This window comes from Clarias gariepinus, chromosome 18 (assembly GCF_024256425.1).
Source record: "Clarias gariepinus isolate MV-2021 ecotype Netherlands chromosome 18, CGAR_prim_01v2, whole genome shotgun sequence".
NCBI classification, from domain to species: domain Eukaryota; kingdom Metazoa; phylum Chordata; class Actinopteri; order Siluriformes; family Clariidae; genus Clarias; species Clarias gariepinus.
This window is the reverse complement of record NC_071117.1, coordinates 14480361-14505387: the sequence shown is the minus strand read 5'-3', so window position 1 is coordinate 14505387 and position 25027 is coordinate 14480361. Positions and strand designations below refer to the sequence as shown.

Below are 25027 nucleotides of genomic sequence, written 5' to 3'. Positions count from 1 at the left end.
TGTAGATTTTTCTACATAATGGCAACCCAGGCAGGGTATGACAAGGACATGAATGTCAAAAAGTTTCTCTTAGATTGAATATCTGCATTCATTTGTAGATGTTTCTACAAATTCTACTAATAATGTATGCACTGAGTGCATATAAAAGTGTCCTGTTTAATGTACTTTTACCTATATATATTTTTTAGCACAAACATAAGTTATTATCAAAGCATTAGTAAAGACTCTATTCCAATTGGTTATAATGTGCCTATAAAAGGTGCTTTTTTGAAACTAATTCATTTCATGAAGGAGGAGCAGTGAATAAAATGACTATTTATAGCTGTTATAATATAATTGATAAAAAAAAAAAAAAAAAACTAACGTCCACAACATTCAGCTATAAAAGTGTGATCACATGTAAATTGTATTAAAAGATGAATAAAATGTATACACACTGTGTATGGAAAAATCATGAAATCACTTAGAAGTAAATAATACAAATTGTGAAGATATAGGCTAGATCTGTGTGTCTTAGATTGTTGTTTATATTTTTGCTTCATTACAGGCTCTTTGGAATCTTGTACCTTTTATATTTCTGAGTTAATGCGCTGGTGCCACCTAGTGGTTGAATTCAGAACAGCATCTTCATTTGCATTGTTTCACCTCATGCCTGAACCATGTTGTTTTTTTGTTTGTTTTTTTAAGTAACCATTTAAAGGACTTGTGACTGAGGGGTGTTACAGTACACAAAACTTTGTTACCATGCATCTTCATATTTACATTAAATTCCATAGTTTATTTTCTTTACTGCTTATCCTGTACAGGTTCACGGGTGGCCTGGTAGACTTTGGGCAAAGGCATGGTACAGTACACTTCGGACATTTCGCGCATAGCAATTATAATCTGCCTGTTTTGGGGAAGAAACCAAAGCAGCAAAGAGGAAACCCATCAAGCAGGGGAAGAACATGAAATCTTCACACACAGACCCAAGACAACAATCAAACCTTCGACCCTGGAGGCTTACAGTGCTAACCATTACTGTGCCACCTCCTACACTCCATAATTTCTAGCATTAATATGCCGAAACCAGTCATGTGGCCCTGCACCAACATAGAAGCAGCAAAAATAAGGAAGCATGATGACAAAGGGGGAAAAGAAATAGGAAATATTTCAGCGGGACTCTGAGATATTAAAAGAATAAAGTCTTATTACATTGAGACTGAAAGAGAAAAGCCCAAATGAGTGCTGAGGATTTTGCTAAGAGTATAGGTATAGGGCTAAGAGAGTATGAAATGTGGGAAATTTTAAAGCCTCAGGATTTTAAGCGTTTTGACACAACTTCCTGTAAACTTTATAGTCACATCCTTCTGTCATTACACCGTTTACAGACTGTTTGACCACGAGACTGTTTGACAAGCAGCCATTTAGGTCATTTAAGATATTTTTTTGCATACAATTATACAGTAACTGGGATTTGAACAACAAGATGTTTACAACACAATTTGGAGTGTTCTCCATCTTTCTGTGGTGTTGCTGTAATAAGAGTGAAGGTATGTACAGTGATTTTTTTTTTTTGGTTACAGTGATTTCAATGTCTAGTCCAGCTTTTGTGTGTTTATAAACTGTATATTGTATGTACATATACAGTTTGCATATATACAGTATACAAGGTCAGCTGTTCTTGAATAGTTCTTGCAAGACAAGTATTGTTAAGTGCATTTACAATCCTAGTAAGCACAATAATGAAATTGTCTCTCATGAAGTCCATCCCAGGAAAGCAAGACCAAAACGTACCAATGCTGCAGAGGAGAAGTTCATTTGGAACTAGAAGCCTCAGAAATCACCATCTACTGTAAGATCACCTCGGATTAGAGCCGTGATGAAGGCTACTATACATTGTCTGCTACTTATACTCTGTAAAATCTTCATCTTATCCCAACTCTGAGGTGATGTTCATTTGTTGGTGATTTCTGAGGCTGGTAACTCGAAATGAACTTTGCCTATATAGCAGAGATACATTTTGGTCTTGCTTATTAACTGTTCAAAGGAGAATATTACAAATTCTATTTTGCAATGTAGAAAGAAAGAAAAACCAGAAAAGACCATGGAATAAAAGAAATTCTGTTTAATCTTTTGACAGGTGCTGTATATACATATACTGTACATCCTTCTGTCATTACTTATTACATACAATTTACATAAAATGACAGACAACTTGTGCTTTATGCATTACTATCTGACTGACAAGTGTCGTGTATTGTGAAATCATCAAGATAGAATATTGATATTTTTGCTAATCACCAACCCCATGTGATTTATTTTACTGTTTTAAATAATTACAAAAGACATTATTAGTCCTTACCAAATTTAAAACACTCTAGACAATAAGCACTTTTTTGTGTTTTTATTTATTTATTTATTCATTTTACACAAGATGCGGTTTGTGTTGGTACTGTAATATTTAACATGCAACATGTTCTATCACCAGAAAACCTGTATATCTCCATAAAAAAATTGCAAATGTTTTTATCCTTTGTTCAAAGCTGATTACATTCAGGTTAGCTACAGTAAGTAACAAACACTATGTTGACCATTGTCAAAGTATTACACCATAAATCCTGAAATGACTTACAGTGGAACCTCGGATTACGAGTAACACGGTTTACGAGTGTTCCGCAAGATGAGCAAAGATTTTTTATCAATTTTGACTTGACAAATGAGCATTGTCTTGGTTTACGAGCACCAAGTATCATGTTTCACGCATGCGCTTCTTGTTTTGACGCTGAGCGTCACGTGATCACAACTAAGCCAACAGTTTTTCTCTTTCTTGCGCTGTGGAATTGTCTCCCCTGCTGGGTCTTAGTGCTCATCTCTTACTGGTATAATCAACATCTGTGCATGCGTGTACTGTTTACTATAACACTGTGACCACGTGTGTGTGTAAAACATATTTTATTTTATGTTTGTAAGCGCAGGGGTACAGTGAATGTACTGTTTCTTGCACGCGAGTAAAGCAAAAGAAATTCTCAATACAGAGATTAAAAAATCTATTTTCTTCCTCATCGCGGTGTGTGTATTTGTGTGTGTGTTTGTGTGTGAACCCCCATCACAAACACACACGCGCACAAAAATTAAGTTAAAGGACACACACTCTGCTCTCCGAAGAAACTCGCAAATCTTTTCAGAGGTAAGGTGCTGGTTCATTTGTCTTTTACTTTACAGCATTGATTCTGTTAGTTTGTGCTCACACGAGCGTCATTAGCGATGTTTATTGCTAATTTTCAGATAAAACAGTGTAGTGGGAGAGAGACGTTGATTTATGACCGCTGTTTATGAAAGTGTAGTCCAGTGCTGGTGATGCATTGTGGGTAATTGTGTCTGGTGTGTGCGAATGCAAATGCGAGATGTAAGCTAGGATATAGAGCGTGAGTTCTGTTCTTCCGTATTTTTTTTTTTGTTGGATTTAAGTGGAGGATCCACCCGAAAGTTTGTACTATAACCTGACAATGCAGCAAATAAAAGAACGGGCATCGACCAGTTTGTCCATCTCATCATTACACAAGCATGAATTAACGTGCTGTTACGCTGCCGCGCGCAACATTAAAATAAAGCGGAGAAGCTTTAATAATTTAGAAGAGAACAACAGTCTTTCCGTTAATGTGTGTGTTTAAACGAGAGGAGAAAGTTTTAATGTGTAAGATGAGGAGGGGAGACAGAAGGGGCTGAAAGTCTCACTTACTTTAGCCTCACACATACACACATACACGCACATACACAGCGTCTGCGTGCACAAACAGAAACACTTATTTTCCAGGATTTATTTTTTACTTTTTTGAAAGGTAAAGTGCATCTTAATTTGTTTTATTTTTACTTTATATTTTGTATTAATTATTTTTATGGTTTTTTTTTTTTTTTGAGTAAACACTTTTTTGGGGCTGTAGAACGAATAATTTAAGTTTCCATTATTTCTTATGGAAAATTTTAATTTGGTTTACGAGTGTTTTGGAATACGAGCCCACTTCCGGAACGAATTGTGCTCGTAATTCGAGGTTCCACTGTATTTCACTCAGATGACCTCTGTAGAGCTCTCGCATGTGACTAAAACCAAACCACCCACCATTTTACGGGCTATTCTGTCTGTGGTTTTCCACTGCAGGACAGTTTCTGTGTATGGAGATGTCAAAACAGACTAGGTCAAAGCTTAGTTTCCTGCTGACAAAAATAAAAGAGGCTATTTAATAAAAAAGTGGAAGATGAGACCCTGTTGGTGAAACAGGTGTTTGAGTAATGAGCATTTTATCTCAGCTAGTATAATACTGTGAAATAAATGTTAAATAAAATATTATACAATAAATATTAAATTTACTTGATGCACATCATATTTCCTAATTTAGAGTACAAGATGCAAAGGTCCTTAGTGCTATCAAGATTCCCATGAATATAAATTTTTTCAAACTAGTTTTGAATAGCACCAGTTTTAGTAAGCATGCAAAATGGCTAATCACTTCATGACTACTAGAGCTTTGGCAGTCTTGAGCTTGAAATAGTTAATAATACACGCAGATCTTTGCATGGGACAAAACAGCATTTCAACATCTTCATGCAGTCGTTACACACACAAATTTAGTCAGTTTAAAGAGTTTCCTCTTTGTGTGGAGGTCCCAAAAAGCCCACTGGATGTCACAGCAACTTATTTCAGTCGGACAGCCCAAAATAATGAAAATGTGGGTTTTACAAAAGACATAACTGCATTTAAAATATTTGTTATAAATATATTGTTTTTTGTTTTATTTTTTTATGATAAGATTCATGATATGTCCTGAGTGGCAGAGACTTAACCACGTGTATCATGTCACAGATATTCTGTTGTGCTGTATTTTGTTTTATATGTGATTTAAAATTGTATGTCAAGAACGAATGTCACTATTATCATTTTAGTGCAAAATAAATTTATCTGCAGGTATTTAAAAAACCTTTCTAATATAAAAATCGATTTTAGACAATATAAACAACAGTTGTCAAATTAGTCACTATTTATGCACTAGTGCTGTAGAGACAGCAAAAGACAACATTATCAAAATTAAATAAAAAGGGAAGCAAAACAAACTTTACAGAATTATTGTAATCAGCATTTATTTCAACAAAAACGTGAGAGCCGATGGTGGAAAGTCTATGCTAGTGATAAGGCTCGAGTTATCAAAGGACTGAAATGTACCTCTAAGATAAGACTGAGTGTTAAAACATCATATAATAGTTTGCCAGACATATGTTTTTATTTAACCTCACAGTAGATCAACAATATATACATTTGACAGTTAGCATTGTTTTTCACTTTAGCAAATTTGTTTTATCCTGTACTTTATGGTGCATTCTGTATATACAGCCAAGATTTTCCATTATGTTAAAGGTCGTTCAAGTCAAACCAGGACTTTTGATTGTAAACAGACTAAAATAACACAGTTATGAGAGTAAAAATCCCTGTATTTCTCTATATAATCCCCTGCTACACTAGGCCATGATCAGACTGCCTGCTTCATTTCATCATCACTGCTGAAACTAGGCTGTTTTTCCATTAAGGGAAAGGGCCATTGAAGGTGTACTGGAAGGCCAATATTGAAAGTGGCTCTGGTGTTAAACTCTTTTACGTAATTGACAGTTTAAAAATGCCTATATTAAACAATAAGAATAAATAAACAATTGCAATGCTTAAAAAGAAAATTCATCAATATATTGCCAGTATATCATATTCTACACCGACTGTTATATTTGAGGGTGTATTTATTTACAATTGTCATAGTGCTAGGCTGTGCATTTAAAAGTAAAAAGGCCTATAAACTCTTCTAATGAACCTGGTTTTAAAAAACCTCCCTACCTGCATTAATATAAGATAAGATGGTCCTTTTTATTTGTGGGGAAACATAAAAACTGGTTTTAAGCCAGTGGAATCTGGAGTTCTTTCAAACACTTCATCAATGTATTTCTCTGTGTGTTTTTTTTTTTCTTTTAGCCATCCTCACTCTCAAGAGCCGAACCAGTGTGGCACTAGCAGGAGAAAAACTCATCCACCAACTTGAGGTCACCATCCTAGCTAACAGCTCCAGAACAGACATCTTCTGTTACCAAAACAGTACTGGAAAACAAATATGGAAACATGCATTTACTGAAAATCCTTCTTCTAATCCATTACCAATAAAATTGTCACCAAATATCATCATGAATAACAGCTCATGCTCTGGAGAATATTACTTCCAATACCAGAAAGAGAAAGTGTATTGGGTTGTTCTTGTACGAGGTGAGTAAGCAGGAGTTGTTGTGCAACTCAGACAATTCAGACCTGACCTCATTTACATATTGGTAATTCCATCAGTTTTGGTTTCAGTCATAAAACAATGTGTAAAATTTAATACTGAATTGCTAAGCGATCAAAAGTTGGTATTGACTGTTATCAATGATGTTACATACAGTATATCAAATAAAAAAATGGAGCCTGGATTTTACAGTTTTGTTCACTATTTTTGTATTTAGCAGGAATATGTGCATTTAAGATTCACCTGTAACTTTTCTATCTTCAAATCAGATTTCCATGAGATTTTAATGAACACATTTATATGTGTAAAAATATGTTTTGGAAATATGATGGATAAATAATAAAATAATGCTCAGGAGACAAACATCTTATAAACCAGAAAGTAAATGAGCTGACTCATTAGCATTGCCTGTTAAGCAACATTAGTGTTTCCGAAGTTGAACTACTTTCAGGGGCCAGTTTTACAACATCCACTGTTCTGTCTCACTGTCTGTTTTTCTAACGTTCTTTCTTTCATTTTCAGACATGGGCTATCAGGCAGATACAGAGACTTTGATTATCTCATTGGCAGTTATTATCATTGTTCTGCTGTCCCTCAGTATCACTGGATCAGTTTATATCTTCAAGTGGTACAAGGTGATATTTTTAGATGCAATCATGATGTTACAACTCTTTAAAGCTAAACTAAAACTTAAAAATATTTTTTTACCTTTTAATATTTTTTTATTATTGTTGAAATAATATGTTAGTCATCATCAACTATTAAAACACTTTGGGGAATGATATACAGTATAAGAAAAGAATCAACAATCAGAGGGTGCTGTTATATGGAATTAGAAATGTGTACATTTAATCCATTTATACAGTAGTTATATTTACTGTGAAGCATGATATTAATTCCTGTTATCACAGCTATAAACTTCCTCATGACTTAAAGAGACAAAAACATGCAGATTGTTAAAGGGAAACCGCAAAACACAACTTCCTCTGTTCTCTAATTCTTTTTTGTTACAAAAAAACTAATACTCTTTTAATACTTTTTCTGTTTCAATCAAACTGTCATGTGTCAACAAATGAATACTACAAAGTCTTTGTTAACAAAATTACTGTTTGCAATACAATGTAAAATGACAGTGTCACTGGCATTAAAGCAGAGTACAGTAGACCCAATCACAATCTCATTATCATATTAACCGTTTTCGACTGCAAGTTATTTTACACAACTATATTACATATGATACTGTACAGTATATACTGTATAAACTTTAATACAGTTCCTTAAAACAATGCTGTACTTTTAAAGTGCTTGAATGCAATATTTCTTTTAGAATCATCCACCATTTGAAGGAGATAAAAATGAAGCAAAGGCCGAAAAAAGAAAGAGGAACACAGTTGCAACAGAAGAAGGAGACATGTCCGATTCAGTGTACACAGTAAGCCTGTTTTACCGCTACATTGTTTTCATACTCTGCGTTTTGTCTCATCTGCTTAATTCTGACCAATCCCAACCCAGATTTTATTAAAATTAATAGGAAATATAATCAGGATCTCATATTGATATCACGATTCAGAGCCCACCAGATGAACTAATTATATAAGGTATAAAACCACAAATTTTAAGCTTACTCTCAGTTGCCTTTTCGTGCTTCAAAAACAGGAATTCACATTCCAAAACTGCTGACCCAGCATCTGAATTTTTATTTTGCAGAGCAGCTCGTTCTCCCTCCAAAATGTCTCAACACACCAAAACTATATGAATAGAATTGCTCGTTGTCTCAGTTTTAAAATGTTCACTCTACAGTATATTTTAAAAAAAAAGACGTTACTGGAGTTACTGGATAATTAATGGTTTTTAGCTTCTGAATATCTTTGTATTGGGAATTGTTCCTGATAGGGAAGCACTCTGCACAGTAATATCCCACAAGAAGACAAATGAAAAACCATAAATGATTTTTTTTATTTAAACCAAAATTAAACCATTAACAAAATAAAAAAAAATCTTCCATCATGCATGTAAAATGTAAGATTTATCATTCTTGCTCATTTTCCCAGACACTCGATCAAACAACTGTCTCTGTTTATGATGTGCTGAATGTGGATGAGGAGAGAAGAGCAAGGACAGAGAGCCAAACGTCAAAGAAAAAGGTAGGCTGAAATCTAAAATCAGTCTGAATTCATGGAAATCAGAACAGTTAAACTTGGAATAATTTATTTGCTGCAAGAAAAGGTTAAAACCTGTCCTACTAATCCCTTGCAGTAAATAAGCCTGATAGAGTATCAATTAAATAGTTTGTCAGTTTTATCTAAATAGTAGTAAATCCACTTTAGAATAAGGTCTAAACATTTTTCCTTAACATACAAAGTGCATAGTAGTCCTATTCAGAATTTCCTAAATGTACCATGTGTTTGGTGTTTTGTGTTATTTAGGTAAATAAAACTTATATGAAAATACAAAACTGTCCCAATAAATCTAAATTTGTAGTATTGTTTTTAATGGTTTGAATGGTTTTTCTGTTCTTCTGAAACATTTGCTATGTTTATTTTTAGGCCAAGCCTTCAACGGGAGAGGAGGGGATATTTGAATCAGTTTATGAAAACCTATGATTAAATAGTATTTGTATATAATGTATATCTTTTAAATATCTGTAAACACTATACACATAATAAACGTTCGGTTCATGTGTATATGTCTGCCATTTGTGTATAATGTGTACATGTCTGTTTTTGCATAAACTAATAAGCAATTTTGTACATACAGAAGGTGTCAATAAAAATGCATAAACTCCATAAACATTCTTCTGAAGTTAACTTTCATTTCATTCAGACTGAATGAATAGTAAATATTTTGTATCTGATTTTTAGGTCATTTTGGTGTGTATAGTATATGTTGTTAAAGTAAAAGTGTAACTAAGTATTTTCAAACATCTACTACTGAGTGAACCAAGGCCAGTTTGTGTCTGCAGATTATTTTCAGTCAAAAAAATAAAACAGAAATGGAATATCTGAATATGTATATATGTTTTAATTGATGGATTACACAGAAAAATCACTGAATTTGAAATGAAACACTCAAATGTCAACATTGCCTTATTGGGTAGAGACCAGGTGACTGGCTTGGCCATTAAAGAGTATCCCATTTCTTTGCCTTGAGAAACTCTTGATTAGATTTCACTATATGATTTGGATCATTATCCATCTGCATTATGAAGCAGCTTCCTATCAGTTTTGTAGCATCTGGCTAAATCTGAGCAGTAGGGTCATCACCTGGTTTCATTGGCAGCCAAGCATGCCCATGCCATAACACTGCCTCCACCATGTTTGACAGATGACATTGAATGCGTTGGATCATGAATTTTTCCTTTCCCTCTCCATACATTTTTTCTTCCCATCATCAATATAATTTTGGTTTCATCAGTCCAAAGCATCTGTTAATGTTTCCAGGCAAAGGGTAATATTAAGCATTACCAATGGTTTGCACCTTTTTGTAAAGTGTTTTTATTTAATTTATAAAGTTGTCTCTTGACTGTATACTTGGGCAATGACACACCTGCCTACCTTCAGGCTGACCAATTCATCTGACCTGAACCACATGGAGAAGCTATGGTGTATTTTCAAGAGGAGGATGAGAAACACCCGCCCCAAAAATACAGCTAAGATAAAGGGGACTATCAAAGCAACCTGATCTTCAATAACAAAATTTCTTCAAATATTGAGCGAAAAATAAAAATCAGAATTTCTATATTATGTATTTTTTGTTTGATCTTAGGGAATATTTTTATTATTTTAAAATACTAGAGTTTTTTTTCTTAAAGCAGGAAAACAACAATAATCTAAATTATAACAAAAAAGCTTGAAATATTTCACATTACATATAATGAATGTAGAATCTATTTTTTAAATAATCTTTTCATGATATAATTTTTTAAGGTGCACAATATTACCAGTTCATAAAAATTACCAACTGTGCTCGTTGATTTGCATTCATCTGGGACATTCATGGACGCATAATGCATAACGCCTGTAAAAATGCACATTTTGTAAAAACACATTTAAAAATAAAGCGAATTACAGCCATCAGCATCTCTCCCTACAATCCCACTGGATTTAGAATAAAGGTGGCCTCTCTCAATATGGCGGTGGCTTTGACGTAAGACAGCGGCTAATGCGGCGTCCTTACGTTTCCTACGTTATTCGCTGAAGAGGGCGTAATTCTAACCAATCAGAATGTACCAGCGTGACTTCGTAGCCAATAGGAACACAGGATTTAGGAATCGTTAACTTGTACCAACAATGGCGGCGGAGGGAGATTTCCTGACGCGTTATCGAGCAGTGTCAAACAAGCTAAAGAAGTAAGGCTTAGCCTTTTTCATGATATTCCATGCAGAATAGTTTAACAAGTGGCTAATGTCATATAACAAATGTTCAGTTGAAACAGAAATATGTGGTCGACTGGTATCTACCAAGGCTAGTCTAGCTAGCTTTTTGCTAGATGTTTTTGTTTTCCAGCTGTGAATATACTTAATTAAATTACATCTCTGTATATATTTTAGCTAGTTTAACAATAGGCGCTTGTTTTTTTTACTCTGTATGAGTGTTGTAACATTTATTTATTCTTGGTAGATACGTTAAAGTTGTGTGATGATTTGTGTTTTTATTAAGACGTTTTCTACGAAAGCCCAATGTTGCAGAAGCAAGTGAGCAGTTTGGTGAGTTGCACCAGCTAACCCATGCAAACCCATTCATTACATATTTTAAAGGTGTATAGAATATATGCTGCCTAACTTATTTTAAAACAGTATTTGGTTTAATAAAAAAAAATATCTGTGTGCAGGTCAGTTAGCTAAAGAGCTGAAGCAGCAGGACTGCCTTCAGTATGCAGCCTTCTGTAATTTGGCCATGGCTCGGTGAGTATTCACATAGAGAGAGGAATTCGCTCCAAAAGTATTCGCTCTCCCGCCTTCACATGCGTACGAACTTCAGTAACATCAGATTCTTAATCTTATGATGTTGGTCCACCCTTTGCTGCTATAACAGCTTCAAAAAGGTAGGTGTTTCGTCTGCCATGCGGAAGGCCCGGGTTCGATTCCCAGCCACTAAATGCAGTGCCGGTCCCAAGCCCGGATAAAAAAAATAGGAGGGTTGCGTCAGGAACGGCATCTGGCCTGTGCCAAGTTGTAGTGCGGACTGGGTATTCCGCTATGGCGACCCCTTGCCGGGAGCAGCGGAAAGACCAACAACAACAACAATGTTGGACGAGAAGGCCTGGCTCGCAGACTCTGCTCTAATTCACCCCAAACGTGTTCTATCTGGCTGACTAGTGATGGGTCGTTCTTTTTGAACGAGTCTTTAACATGACTTAGAAGAATGAGTAGTCTCGAAGGGTGATTTGTTCATTTTCTACTGGATTATAGCCAAAATTTGTGTATTTAGATGTGTTGGGGGTCATTTTATTTTATTTCTAATCAAAAGAAAAAAATGAATGAAATGACCCAAAAAAGCTTCACTCATTTTGATAAGCAAATTTGAAAGAACCAAATCACTAAAATGATTAAAACTTCCCATCACCAGGGTTGAGGTGCAGACCAGCCAAGTTCTTCTACACCAAACTTGCTCATCTATGTTCTTATAGACCTTGCTTTGTGCACTGGTGCACAGTCAGGAGTTCCAGTGGAAGAAACTCTTAATGCTTTAGCATACCAAGACATTTTAGACAATTTTATGGATGGTCCCTTCCTGTTTGAACATGACTGCGCACCAGTGGCAAAGCAAGGTCCATAAAGAATGGTCAAAAATGTCCCTTAAACACAATGTTTGATTTACCCTGTGGAAAGCCTTTGCAGAAGAGTTGGAGCCGTTATAATGGCAAAGGGTGGGCCAACATCATAAACGCTATGGATTAGGAATTGGATGTTACTCAAGTTTACATGAAAATGCAGGCTAGCGAATACTTTTGCCAATATGATGTGTATATATAATACAAATTAAATATATCATCAGAGATTAATGCTTTAATGGAATACATTAAGAAGATTTTTAAATTCAGTTAATGTTTGTTTTAGATTAAAAAAAGATTTCAACACATAACATGAGTAAAAGAACATTTTTTATAACTTTTATTTGGCATTTTATAGAATTGTAGTAAAAAAGTTGCAGAATTTTTTAAAGTGCTGGAAACACAATGCACTGAACAGGTAAATCACATCTCATGTAGTAGGATGCTTAGTCATTTAGATTGCATGTGTACTTGTTGCTCTCTGCATGCTATGTCAAATTTGACACGGATATCTTTTTCTCCCCCTAGGTGTGAGCAAACTCTCTTCAATGCTCCAGGAGAGGCTCTGGCTCTAACTGATGCTGCACGACTTTTTCTTGCGTCTGAGCAAGAGACCCGAGCTCTGCAAGCCCCAGGCTTTGATGAGCATCTGCAGGCAGCACTCAACTGCTACAGTTTTGCCATAAAGGTAACCTTTCTGTTTTCTGGTTTTATTCACAAACGAAGCCTTAAACAGAAACAGTGGAACCTTGGATTATGAGCATAATTTGTTCCAAAAACAGGCTCATATTTCAAAACACCTGTAAACCAAACCAAATTTTCCCATAAGAAATAATGGAAACTCGAATTATTCGTTCCATAGCCCCCAAAAAATAAATACATAAAAATTATTTACCTTCACTTTACCTTTAAAAAAAAAAAAAGTAAAAATAAACTCTTTTCTCACACACAATGGAAGCACTGTTTCATCTAAAAAATAAACAAGAAATTTCTCTGACACCTGATTGAGCGACACACTAACGGAATCACTGCAGTAAAGTAAAAGAATAAAACAAATTAACCTGCACTTTACCTTTGGAAAGAATCGCAACAGAGCAGTGTTTCTGTGTAGAGCAGAGAGAAAGAGCGTGTGTCTGTGAAGGTGAAAGTTGTTTGTGTGGGGCACGGTGTCCAATGACGCGCACACAGATACAAAGAGCCGGCTGATAAAGAGAGAGAAAATGGATTTTTAACCTCTCTAATGAGACTTGCTTTTGCTTTACATGCGCACTGTACACACATGCATATAGACACAAAATAAAATATGTTTTACGCACACACATGTGGTTACAGTGCTATAGTAAACGGTATATGTGTGTATGGATGTTGATTATACCAGTAAGAGACGCGCACTAAGACCCAGAAGGGTCTTAGCCACAATTCCGCAGCGCAAGAGGGGGAAAAACCGTTGGCTCTGTTGTGATCATGTGACACTTGGCGTCAAAACATGAAGCGCATGCGTGATGCATGATACTTGGTACTCATAAACCAAGACTTGTTCGTTAAAATTAACTTAAATCTTTCGTCTTCTGGAACACTCGCAAACCGCGTTACTCGCAATCCCAGGTTTCACTGTATGCTAGGCTTTTAACATTTCTACACCAGGGATGAATATAAGAGATTTCGTTTTAATTATTAGGATATTCTGTAATGCTTTGCAGGTTTATATTGAAATGAATCAGCCGGTCATGGCTGCCAGTCTCTCCCTTGAACTCGGAAAAGCGCTCAAGGCAAGAATCATTAACTGGACATCTGTGTAAAGACTGTTTGTTTTGAGAGGATATGTGCAGGCCCATCATTTGTGTATATGATATGTGTTCAGGAGATGAATAAGCCCGGAGAGGCTATCGTTCACTTTCAGAGAGCTGCAGAACTTCAGGCACAGATGCCCATCGAGGCTTTGTTGTCTTTGGGGGAGATGGCTTCCTGCAAAATACTAAGTCGTAAGTACACTAACATAGAACATGTTTGCCATTGTGTCATTGGAATATATATTATACTAACAGTCTACAGTCCTGACCTCGCTTCAAGCCACTACATGTTTAAGCCTTTAAGGGAGTTCCTGGGAGGTCGTGGGGTATCCAAGCACAAGTGAAACACTAGGATTAGTGTATGAGTGTAGCAGGCGATTTTTACTCTCTAGCAAGCAATTTTTACTCTTATAAATGTGGTTAGTTATTCTGCACAATAAAAAGACCTGGTTTGACTTGAACCCCTCTCATAGAAAACTATCACTCTCAAAAAAAAAAAAAAGTGTGTATACAAATTATTATTATTATTTTTAATCAGTTGCCAAAAAAATAATGTGCTGTTTGATTTACAGGTGATTATGATGGGGCGCTGGCTGTCCTTTCAGAAATGCAGGCCATGTGTCAGGAAAGAGGACTGCAGCTTCCTGGCACAAATACCCCAGTCGGTAAGCTCACAGTAAACTGGGCTTAGCATGAAGAAGACTTTCCATAAGAGGGATCTATTCGCACTACAGTATAGCAAAACAGGAATGAGGATGGGATGGATACCATGAGTATTCTGTGGAATGGGAAGCTAATTTTGCAGTAAAATGATCCATGGCAGTCATGTTATACTTGCATCATCACACACATGATTACTTATTAGAAACACTGCGGAGTGTGTGCTCAGAATCAAAACACATTTTTAATCAGATTGAGGTGGTGTAAACCTTTCATAATCTATACTATCTATAATCATTGTCTGATTGTCTCTCTCTTCTTTAAATAAATATATTCTTTCTGAGCATGTTAGCCCTAACATTGCTGTAACAATACAATTTCCCTTTGGGATTATTAAAGATTAAAACAGACAGATTTATAAACAAAATGTAATAAATCTGTCTATCTATTGAGCTATATATCTATCCAACTAAGTAACTAAATATTTTGAGCATGTAAACATATCTTATCAGATCAGCTTCTATGTAAAAAGTCAAGCTGGAATCTCTAATCAGGATATTTTCAATCATAATGAAGAAATGCTGACCCTGTAAGTGTAGCTTATGACTAACCTTATTTACTTCCTCAGGTGCGTTTATGGATATAGTAGCAAAGTGTGAAATCTCCAGAGTGCTTCTGCTCATGTTGCTTGAGGTAGGCCCTAACATTAGTCTTTGATAAAGTCGCTTAAAAAGGGGGAAAAATCAACATAATATTTTGCTGATTTATTAGTCAGATTACTAACCTAGGTCAGTTTAACCATTTTGAGTTGGTATCTTTAGCTGTCAGTTTCACTGCTTTGAAAATTTGTTTCATAAGTTTTGTGCATTTTAACCATATTTTTAATTCTGTGCTCTTATGTCACTCTTAAAATCAAAATGCTGAGTAAATTGATTGTATTTAATTGGTCTGTATGTATATTTATGTGCATTTATCTTCGTCAGCCTCCCCCACAGAAGCTACTTCCTGAGCATGCACAGACGCTAGAGAGGTATGCCTGGGAGTCTTTTGACTCGCACAGTCAAGGTAAGACTGTTGTTTGAGTGATGTATTGTAACTGTTGTAATTATGAAGATCTAGTCATATTGTTGATGAGACGTTTACACTGGCTGAACATGTACATGTTTCTGCCTCTGTAGTTAACTTCCTTGCAGAAGATGTCTTCCTCCTGCTGCAGTCTGTGGTGGTAGGTCACGTTACTGCTTCATCTCTGCCAGTACTTTTGAAATATAAATGACCAAGTTTCATAATTTTACTTTTATGGACTACATTTGAAGAAAATAAAATCTATGGGATATGTGAATATATTTTATAGTTTTCATAGTCGCTTGCAATTCTGCACTTTTCTGCTAAATTATCAATACATATGGCTCAAAAAAATAATAATTTAGGGGGACACTTTGTCCCAGTTTGTCGTGTACATATGAGTGGTGTTTAAGTAAAACTGGGACAAATTGTTTGCTTATGTTTTCGGCTGTAAATTTGGTTTAAACGTAAAAGACAAGTGCACTCTAGTGGTCATTAGAAGCAACTTCTCCCAATAACCCATTTACTTTTTTTTTTAATGAAACACAACAAAAACACAACAAACTCTTTAACATTCTGCTTGTTTTGTAGATGGCATGTCAGGAAAAAGACATTGAATCTCTTAAATCTCTCCAGACAGAACTGTGGTGAGTTGGTTAAAGATTCTCAATTTCTTTTTATTTTTTTCTGGTTGTTAAAAAAAATAAAAAATTTTTATACATGTCGTTTCCCCACCCCTTCCTCTCTCTTTATGCAGGCCTCACCTCTCTGCTGAACAGAATCATCTCCTACATCTTGTTGTGCAGGAAAGAATCTGCCCCTCTGGACAGGGGGTTTAGTTCCGACCTACATACAGCTATATGAAATCACTCAGTGTCCACTTACACTGCCTGGCGCATCACGATTGCACCATGCATTACAGAATGGCAGTACTAAGGCTATGGTACTGAATGTTCGTATTACACTTGATGACTTTTTGAATATTTATTTCCTAACGCCGACAAATGTAAAGTCCACACAGAACAGGATATGAACCTATATTTTGTCCTCCATTACGTTTCATTTTGGATCATAGCACTTTAATAATTTTACATTTTTAGTATTTAATGTTACATGGGATTTATTGTTCATTTGATGTAAATAAATTCAAGAATGAATCATGTTTGGATGTTAGTGTGATTATTGACATGGCTTTATTTACATTTTACACATACTTTGTCCATATGACTTGTCATAATCCACATTGAACACTTGTGATCCCAAACACACTGCTCCGATTACGTCCTGTAGTTAACTGTGTATACATTTAACCTCTTTCTTTAAATTCTTTCATATATATTTTACTAGCTTCACAATAATTTCTTATTTAAATCAAGTGAATCGTACTTCCTTGTGTCCTTCTGTCCTCTCCTCCAATAGCCAGTTTTTTTTTACTATGTAATAACATGAAAATGCAAACATTCAATAAATGTTTATAACATTAGTTATCTTAAGAACATGACAAAGGCCTGGTAAAAGATGTACCATTTCTTTGTCAACTGGGATGATGTTTTATTCTGTATGGTTTAACAAATGCTGATACATTACTGCATTTACTGTTTAATATACAAAATGTTACAGCACCAGACTAGAAATGGACATTGATGAATTCTGTTGGTCATGATCCCGGACTTGTGCAGTGATTCATTGGCAAATATAATAAACCATACTACATAAAAGAAAAGAAAATGCCAAGACATAAACAGAAAAATATCACTTGGTGCTACAAATGATACAAATAAGTGTTTCTGAACAAATGTTCATTAGATAATTTATTTCTTTTATCAGTAATCTTTCAAAACTATATCTTTACACTGTCTGTATATTTTAAATTAATATTGTATATTTACACACCTCTGAATTTTTATATCTATATAGTAACATTTACACCTTTTTTTTCTGCCCAAACCTCATATTACATTCCTGCATCTCAAGCACTCTTCTAATCTAAAGAACCTCAGGTTATCTAGTATTGCACATGGCCATGGGGTTTTGAGTACAAGGGCTCATCATGTATACAGTATATAATTTAACATAACTTTTTGATATGATAATCTGAATGTCTTTTGGCAAATTGTGGCTTGACTTTTTTCTGAGCTATTCATAATCTTTTCTGGCAATTTAAAATTCTTGGTTAAAAGTCATTTTAGTCTGTATCTACACCTAAAGTATTTCTTAATCAGAAAAAAATGGCCTAACTAATGAAAACAATAAGAATCTATCAGCATAATCAATTTCGCTAACTAGCCATTGCTAACTTCAGCTTCCATTTTTGTAGATACATTGATTTAATCCACCCTCTTGCGCAGGATTACGTAGATGGTACCATTAATTAGAGTTAGCAGCCAGGCGAACCAAGCCATGATATACGACCAGCCATACCAGCCGTCCCTCTCTTCTCTGTGGAAGTGATCCGTATAGACAGATAGGGCCACCATAATACAAAAGCCTGAAAAAAACAAAGAACAGTTTTAACTTTTTTTTTTCTCCACAGAATTTCCAAAGTTTAATGCTGCCACCACCATGTTTCTCAATAGGGGTGAACTTGGTCCTACAATGAGCAGCTTTATTTTATTTCTCTTGGTTCAATTTCCTTGAGGTGCAATTAAAAAATTCTAAATGAGATGTAATGTTCCTTTTACTGGTAGGACTTTGATTTCTTACCTGTCTCACACACATTTTTCCATTTATTAAGATGGATGGATTAATTGATTATTGATCTGGAAGGAAATTCCAGATCATAATATGTTTATTTTAAATACATTTACCGAACTTGAAACATTTTTCATTTTGGGATTAATGTTGCATTTTTTTTAAATAGGTTTTAGAAATTTGTATAGTTTTAGTTTATATGGACATTATACTGCTTGGTCAAAAAAAGTCAATCACATTTAGCATTGACTACAGTACAGATTGTAGTGCCAGTTCATGTGTAAAAATGATTCCATATGCTCCCAGAACTACTTACTCACTCATCATCTATACCACTTTCTGGAGCCTATCCCAGGAGTCTTATGGCCATCGCAATCCATCTCCCAGAACCACTCTTTCACAATTTGAATTCATAGTCCATAGAGTTAATAACCTGGTCATTCCTGTCTTTAGCTGATTTAGTTTTATTGCCACACAAATCTGAACTCATACAGATTGACCAGATAACTTGACCATTTTTCCATTGCTTTAATGGCAATAAGTCCTTTTTGGCTGATTGGCCGCATGAAGTGGCCACAAAGTGGTTTAGTCCCAGTAATGCTCTTACTTTTACTATTAAACATAGCTTTGTTTTTTGCTGCAACTTCAGGTGTTTAAGTAATCGCCATTCATGATTTTTTTTAACCATATTTCTTCCACAAAGCTGACGGTTCAGCACTATCCTTCCATGTTTCATTATTGTGAAAGATTTTTAATCTACTTTCAGGAATTTCAAATCCCTTAGTTGTTTCCTTTGTTAAATGCAGCCCAATAATTCATTTCTGTAAAGTCTTCTGTATTGGTGACTTTTTTTGGCCAGCCAGTGTATGAACAAATTGACTCAGGAAATACTTACATGACATAAGTTGCAGAACTCCAGAGATTGTAAACCTCTTTCCTTTGCCCAGTGTAAACAGTTGAAATAGAAACACACACAGGGAGATGACAGCAAAGAGGCAGGCCAACACTGCAAAGGCCTGCACTGCCTGCAAGTAATCTGGAAAACAGCAATATAGAAACTCCATGCAGCACCTTCATCAGCCTGCAATTGTTCAGTTATGAGCTTCTATAAGAGCTCTTTGGGTTGGGATCTTGGATGAGATATGACAGCCGTACCAAAAGTAATGCAAAAGTGGCCAACACTTTTTTTTTCACTCACCGACATACAGTAGTAGGATGTTCAAATTGCACATGTTGGTAGAGTAACTTTACCTCTATACACTGGTACAGTCTCCATCATAAGCTATGCATTTACATCATTGAACCTAACCCTTTAAAAATCCCGTTTTTTCACAACTAATGGTGTCCCACTGTGTGGTTTGCTCTTTAGTGCTGGTTTACCATTCTTTAAATCTATGCACATAGCTCTTGTCAATGGTGTCATCTCCATAATTATTCTGTAGTACAGTGGGAGACCATCAACTGCAACAAAGAGGATTTTCAAAGAGGAATTGTACTGTACTGTAAGTTGGGTTCAATGATGCCAGTGTATCTCGTGATGGAGAACCTTTGTATAGAGGAAGAGTTACTCTACCAACATGTGTAAGCTAATAAAGATTTATATATGCACTTATGCATTACTTTCGGTACAGCACTCATACTTACAGATAAAATTATGAGAAACTCATAAGTTCCTTGAAAAATACACACATATTTTCTTGTTTGAAATAGCGTCTTTCTTGGCTCACCTTTTCGGTAAGATGTCGGAATGTCCATGTATACCCAGACATCATCATTTTTCTCCATCACCCATCTCCCCCACAGATCTGTATACATGGTTCTTGTAAACCACCAAGCCTAGAAACAGACAAAAAGGCAAGCTCTCTCATTACCCACTGATAATTCTGTAGTCAGAAAAGGTGCACTTGTTAATTTCCAAAAATCTATTTTCATCTCATCAACAAACGTTTTGATTTATTGATCTAACTAAACTCTTCTCCATCTGAAGTTTCTATGTGGGTCCTTGCAAAAAAGTGTTTCCCTCTAAGAAAAGTAGAATCACTTTGAGAATTGAAGAATTCATAACTATCCAAAAATCCATTGAATATAGTTATTTTTTTCTGGAATTAGACTAAAGTATTATATAATAACAAATGTACAGTAGCCTCAAAACATTAGATCTGAATTATTTTCCATGCTCAGATTCAAGAGTTGTTTAGCCTAGTTCTTTTTTATCTACAGAAGCAAAGGAAATACGTAAGCATGATGATTTTTGCCTTTCTTGTTTAAAAATCACAAACAGCTTCTTACAATTGTATTTGACAGAGAAAAACTTTCTCCATGAACAATTATAGGTAAACAATATCTTATAAATACAAATGAACATTAAAAAGACTTACATCATCAATAGTGGCCCAAAAAAGTAAAAAGATAGCTGTGAGATGAAGGGTGCAAAGTCCAGTCAAAGCTTTCAACATACTCTTAGAGGATGAAGTGGAATTTTAACCTGCAACATTTGAAACATCATGTCATTGTGATATATAAGACGAATATAATTATGATATTATTCACAGTTGCTGATGAGTACTTCAGAAATGAGGCATACACATGTGTCCAATAACATATAGTAATTATTAATGCAGCTGTGAAATGCTAAACCTAACTCTAACCTTGAACCTAATCTCAGTAACTAAAAAGACGTCCAGATCCCCAGTCCCACAACAACAACAACAATAATAATAATAATAATAATAATAATAATAATACACACTTCTCAATGGATGGACCAACACATCCATCTATGATCATTATTTTTTTTTTCTTTTTTTGCTGTGCTGAAAGATTTATCTTTATGACAGCTGTTCCCAGTGGATGCCATCTCCAAACATTAACACATCAAGGGATGTCTTTTTAATCAGTTTTTGAGCAATACGCATAAGAGGCATCAGAAGCACGTTATAAACGCTAATAACGTGTCAAGCCATTAAAGGCCATTAAACACCCAGTACACATCAGTGCCATTCGTCCTGGGATTCGCCAGCCTACATACTGCATGCAGATTTTAATACACGGATTAGGATTAATGAAGTCATCCCATCAGCCTCGGCACCGTTTCTGCTCGGTCATCTCCGTTATTCGGAGTTTGCACGGCTTTGAAATCACAATCGCATCCCCTTTAAAAAACACTGATTACAGAAAATGACATAGTGGCTTCATTACGCGTTACCTGCGTGAGATTTACGCACTGACTGTATTTCTTGTTTTTATTTGTTGGTGATCCAACATCTCAGACAGAGTCTCGTATCTCTGCACATCGGTCGCTCCGTCCTCTCTCTCTCTCTCTCTCCCTCCCGTCCCGTTTGCTGCAGTGTAAACCCCACCCATATAAAACACTACGTCTGTCCCAAACCGCATACTTCTCTAGGCTACTATACAGTATGCACTAACTTCAGACCTCACTAGAGGTGCTAATAGAAAAATACAGTTTACATCTCACTTTTATCTAGACTGATGTTTATAAATAGTATCGATGATGTAACACCTTCTATAATTGCTTTGGCAACAATGTAATTCTTTTTCATTTTCTTGACATTCAACTGAACTGGTGAAAAGTGCACAGTCTGAATGGTGTGTGTGTGTGACAGCACATGATTACACTGTGAGAATAAATCCTGTACTGCAATATATACACATTACAGAAAATGCACTATATGTGTATATACAATATACATTCTGTACATAAACCATGTTCCTATACCTAGCATTTTATATGTAATGTGTCTCTGAAATCAGGGAATGGCTGCTTCCATAGCTGTATACAGTATAATACATAATATTTAGTACTAAAATACGCAGTGCCACGAGTCAAATTATGACCATGCTATAATTTAAACCTTTTCTCTCTCTCATTTAAATAATACACTTAAACTTGTACAAAGTTGTACAAAACCTCTGCAAAACACATTTCTGTGATCATGCCTACTTACCTAATGGCATTTAAAAAGACACATGGATTTTTTTTTTTTTTTTGTCCACTTATTACCCCCTAAAGGATCCAAGACGCAGTCTCATCTCTTTTTATCCATCCATGTTGGTGTTGTTTAGGATTTTTGGCCCCAGCAGCAAATTCTACACCTACACACTGTTTAGACTATGTACTGATGAATAGCCTACTTGTTTCATCTTTTTTTTTCTCTAACAAACCAAAGTCTGAATCATCATTTCTCACACAGTGCCCACATACACACACCGCTGCAGAAGCAGTCGATTCTGTTCTTTTTCTTTACGACTCCTTTAAATGAATCAATCCGGCGAACCGACTCACAGGTCAACCCAATAATAATCAAATTGCGCAATCTGACTTTTAAGCTATAAACAGGTTGGAGTATAAACCTAACACTGTCAGTCCTGACACACCTCACAGCCTAAACAACTGTTCCTCGATGTAAAGAATCAAACGAATCAAAAGAAATTAGTCTAAGAATCGAGTTATTAGGGTAACATGAGTCATTTTGTAATCCTCGGTGTCAGTACAAGTCCCGCCCACATGAGGTGTCACAGATTTATTAGTGTCACAGATGTATTAGTTATACTCGTATTCGTATTTCTAACAGAAATAAAATATTCCTATGATTTAAAATACTGTGCGAAAGTATTTAGTCATGTAATGTAGTTTAATGTAGTCTTAAGGAATAGTTCTCTAGGCTTCCTGAAGGACTTTTTTGGTTCTAATTTTTGACAGGTTTTTGCCCCTTAATTTTTCAATTCAATTCAATTTTATTTATATAGCGCTTTTAACAATGGTTATAGTTTCAAAGCAGCTTCACAAAAATGAAAAGAAAATTAAAAAAAAGAAAATTTATGGAATTCTTAAATTTTTAGTCTAAATCCTGTACCTGACCAGTTTCAGAGGAATGTTTTTTATTTGTTAAGCCACACAGGGTGTACCCCGCCTCGTGCCCTAAGTGTCCTGGGATAAGCTCCAGTCCCCCTGTGACCTTATATAAATATATAAAGTGGTACAGACAATGAGTGAGTGAGTGAGTTCTTAAGTTCTACAATAAATCTGACTTAAAAACTATATTTCTTTATGTAGAAAAAATACTTGGCTGGATTTTCACAGACTGGGTCACAAATAACTATAATTTGTGATTTATAGCTTCTGCATTGGCTACACAATCCTTGAGTTGTTTAAGTTCTCATCTTCAAGTTTAGCAATGACTTCACACTTTTAGTGGAGTCCAAATTTTAAGAAACAAAGTCTGCGGATCATGTTGAAAAAGATGATAAAGTTTCAGCAGCAACTCATTTAAGTGACAAAGAGACAAATAGTGGATTAAAGCTGGGAAAACCAGGGGAACAATCATAACACTTGGAAGAAAAAAGAACACAAAACTGAACCCATAAAACAGTAATGAACAATCCACTGTATATCTGTCTCTTGTCTCTCATGTCCTTTCATGAGCATAAAAACCAGATATTCTATTGCTTCTCAGATGAGTTCGGGAAAGACATTAAGCTGAAGATGGTTAAATTCTAATAAACACTGAGCCTGTTGTCCATGAACCGAACAATTAAAATTTCTACACAAAATATTACACCAAATCAGTCACCTTAACAAACCAGCTATAACTTTGTCTAGACAGCTTTTTGTCCTAATGACTGGCTAGCAGTGGTTAGCAGTGTTTGCCTTGCACCTCAAGGCAAACATACTAGGAAACAGATTTTTTTTGTTGAGAAAAATCGTAACTTCCACGTGTAAGACCACACGGTTTTCAATGATGCCAAAATCGATTCATTATTACATGTAATCATTTTTTTACGTCTAATTTTTGACAGTTGGTGTTACTAATTTTTAAGTAACACCAATGACAGACTTAAAGCTTAACATAAAATTGTAAAATAAATGATTACTTTTTTTTTTTTTTTTTAAGAGAGACATCCTACACACCTTTAGCATTTGTACAATAGTCTTCATCTAGTCACCTCGGAGGTAGGAACAATTTCAAATTGTCAAATGTGTTTCAACACAACTCTTTTTTTTGTAATAGGAACACCAATGACAGTTTAGAGTGACTGATTTTATATTATTAATTATAATCAATCATTGTTTTATGTATAATCATAGTGAACTTGGCCTTTTATCCCCAGTGAAGGGCAACCATCAATCTATCAAGACATCTTGGAAAATGCTACACTTTCAACTTTGTGGCAACAGTTTTGGGAAGGCCCTCTTCTATTCCAACATGACTGTGATATATAGACTGTCTTTATAGCAATGACTATAAAGACATGGTTTGATAAGTTCGGTGTGGAGAAACTTGACTGATCCTTGACCTCAACCCAATCAATCATCTTTGGGATGAACTGGAACGGAGATTGTGAGCCAGGCCTCCTCATCCAACGTCAGTGCCTGACCTCATAAATGCTTTATGCATGAATTCCTACAAAAACACAAAAAAAATCTTGTAAACAGACTTCCAAGAAGAGTGGAAGCTGTTATAGCTGCAAAAAGGGGACCAACTTCATATTGAAGTATATGTATTTGGATTTAATGTCAGTGCAGGTTTGGAAGAATAGTTAAGTCAATATAGTGCAAGTTCACCTCTCCTCTTCTTTTGGGAGCAAATGATAGAAATTGGCGTTACAGCGACTCCTTGTGGCGACGGCGCGAAAAGACACACTGATGGCGCTCTAATTGACGTCGCTGATTGTTTGTAGCAGATGCAGGTGTAATTAAGGTTGGGGTTTTAGATTATCTGACACGGGCAAACAGACTGC

General features: G+C 35.4%; 3 protein-coding genes across 3 annotated transcripts; 2 read left to right on the top strand and 1 right to left on the bottom strand.

The window, feature by feature from the left end:
• The first annotated feature begins 1217 nt into the window (after positions 1–1217).
• On the top strand, positions 1218–9232 carry si:ch211-243a20.4 (NFAT activation molecule 1). Its single transcript, XM_053477273.1, has 6 exons — positions 1218–1532; positions 5990–6274; positions 6813–6925; positions 7618–7722; positions 8342–8434; positions 8837–9232. Exons 1-6 carry the CDS (start codon positions 1469–1471, stop codon positions 8891–8893), a joined length of 717 nt encoding a protein of 238 aa, XP_053333248.1. The 5' UTR covers positions 1218–1468; the 3' UTR covers positions 8894–9232.
• A 1311-nt stretch (positions 9233–10543) lies between these two features.
• Positions 10544–16738, top strand: f8a (coagulation factor VIII associated). Its single transcript, XM_053477145.1, has 12 exons — positions 10544–10638; positions 10949–10995; positions 11121–11193; positions 12591–12750; positions 13763–13831; positions 13924–14044; positions 14425–14517; positions 15141–15205; positions 15496–15577; positions 15691–15737; positions 16169–16224; positions 16335–16738. The coding sequence occupies exons 1-12, from the start codon at positions 10580–10582 to the stop codon at positions 16414–16416; spliced, it is 954 nt and encodes a 317-aa protein (XP_053333120.1). The 5' UTR covers positions 10544–10579; the 3' UTR covers positions 16417–16738.
• A 31-nt stretch (positions 16739–16769) lies between these two features.
• emp1 (epithelial membrane protein 1) lies at positions 16770–21566 on the bottom strand. Its single transcript, XM_053477362.1, has 5 exons — positions 21474–21566; positions 20647–20753; positions 19996–20104; positions 19164–19304; positions 16770–18065 (listed from the first exon to the last, which is right to left on the bottom strand). Exons 2-5 carry the CDS (start codon positions 20722–20724, stop codon positions 17905–17907), a joined length of 489 nt encoding a protein of 162 aa, XP_053333337.1. The 5' UTR covers positions 20725–20753; positions 21474–21566; the 3' UTR covers positions 16770–17904.
• Positions 21567–25027: the final 3461 nt, after the last annotated feature.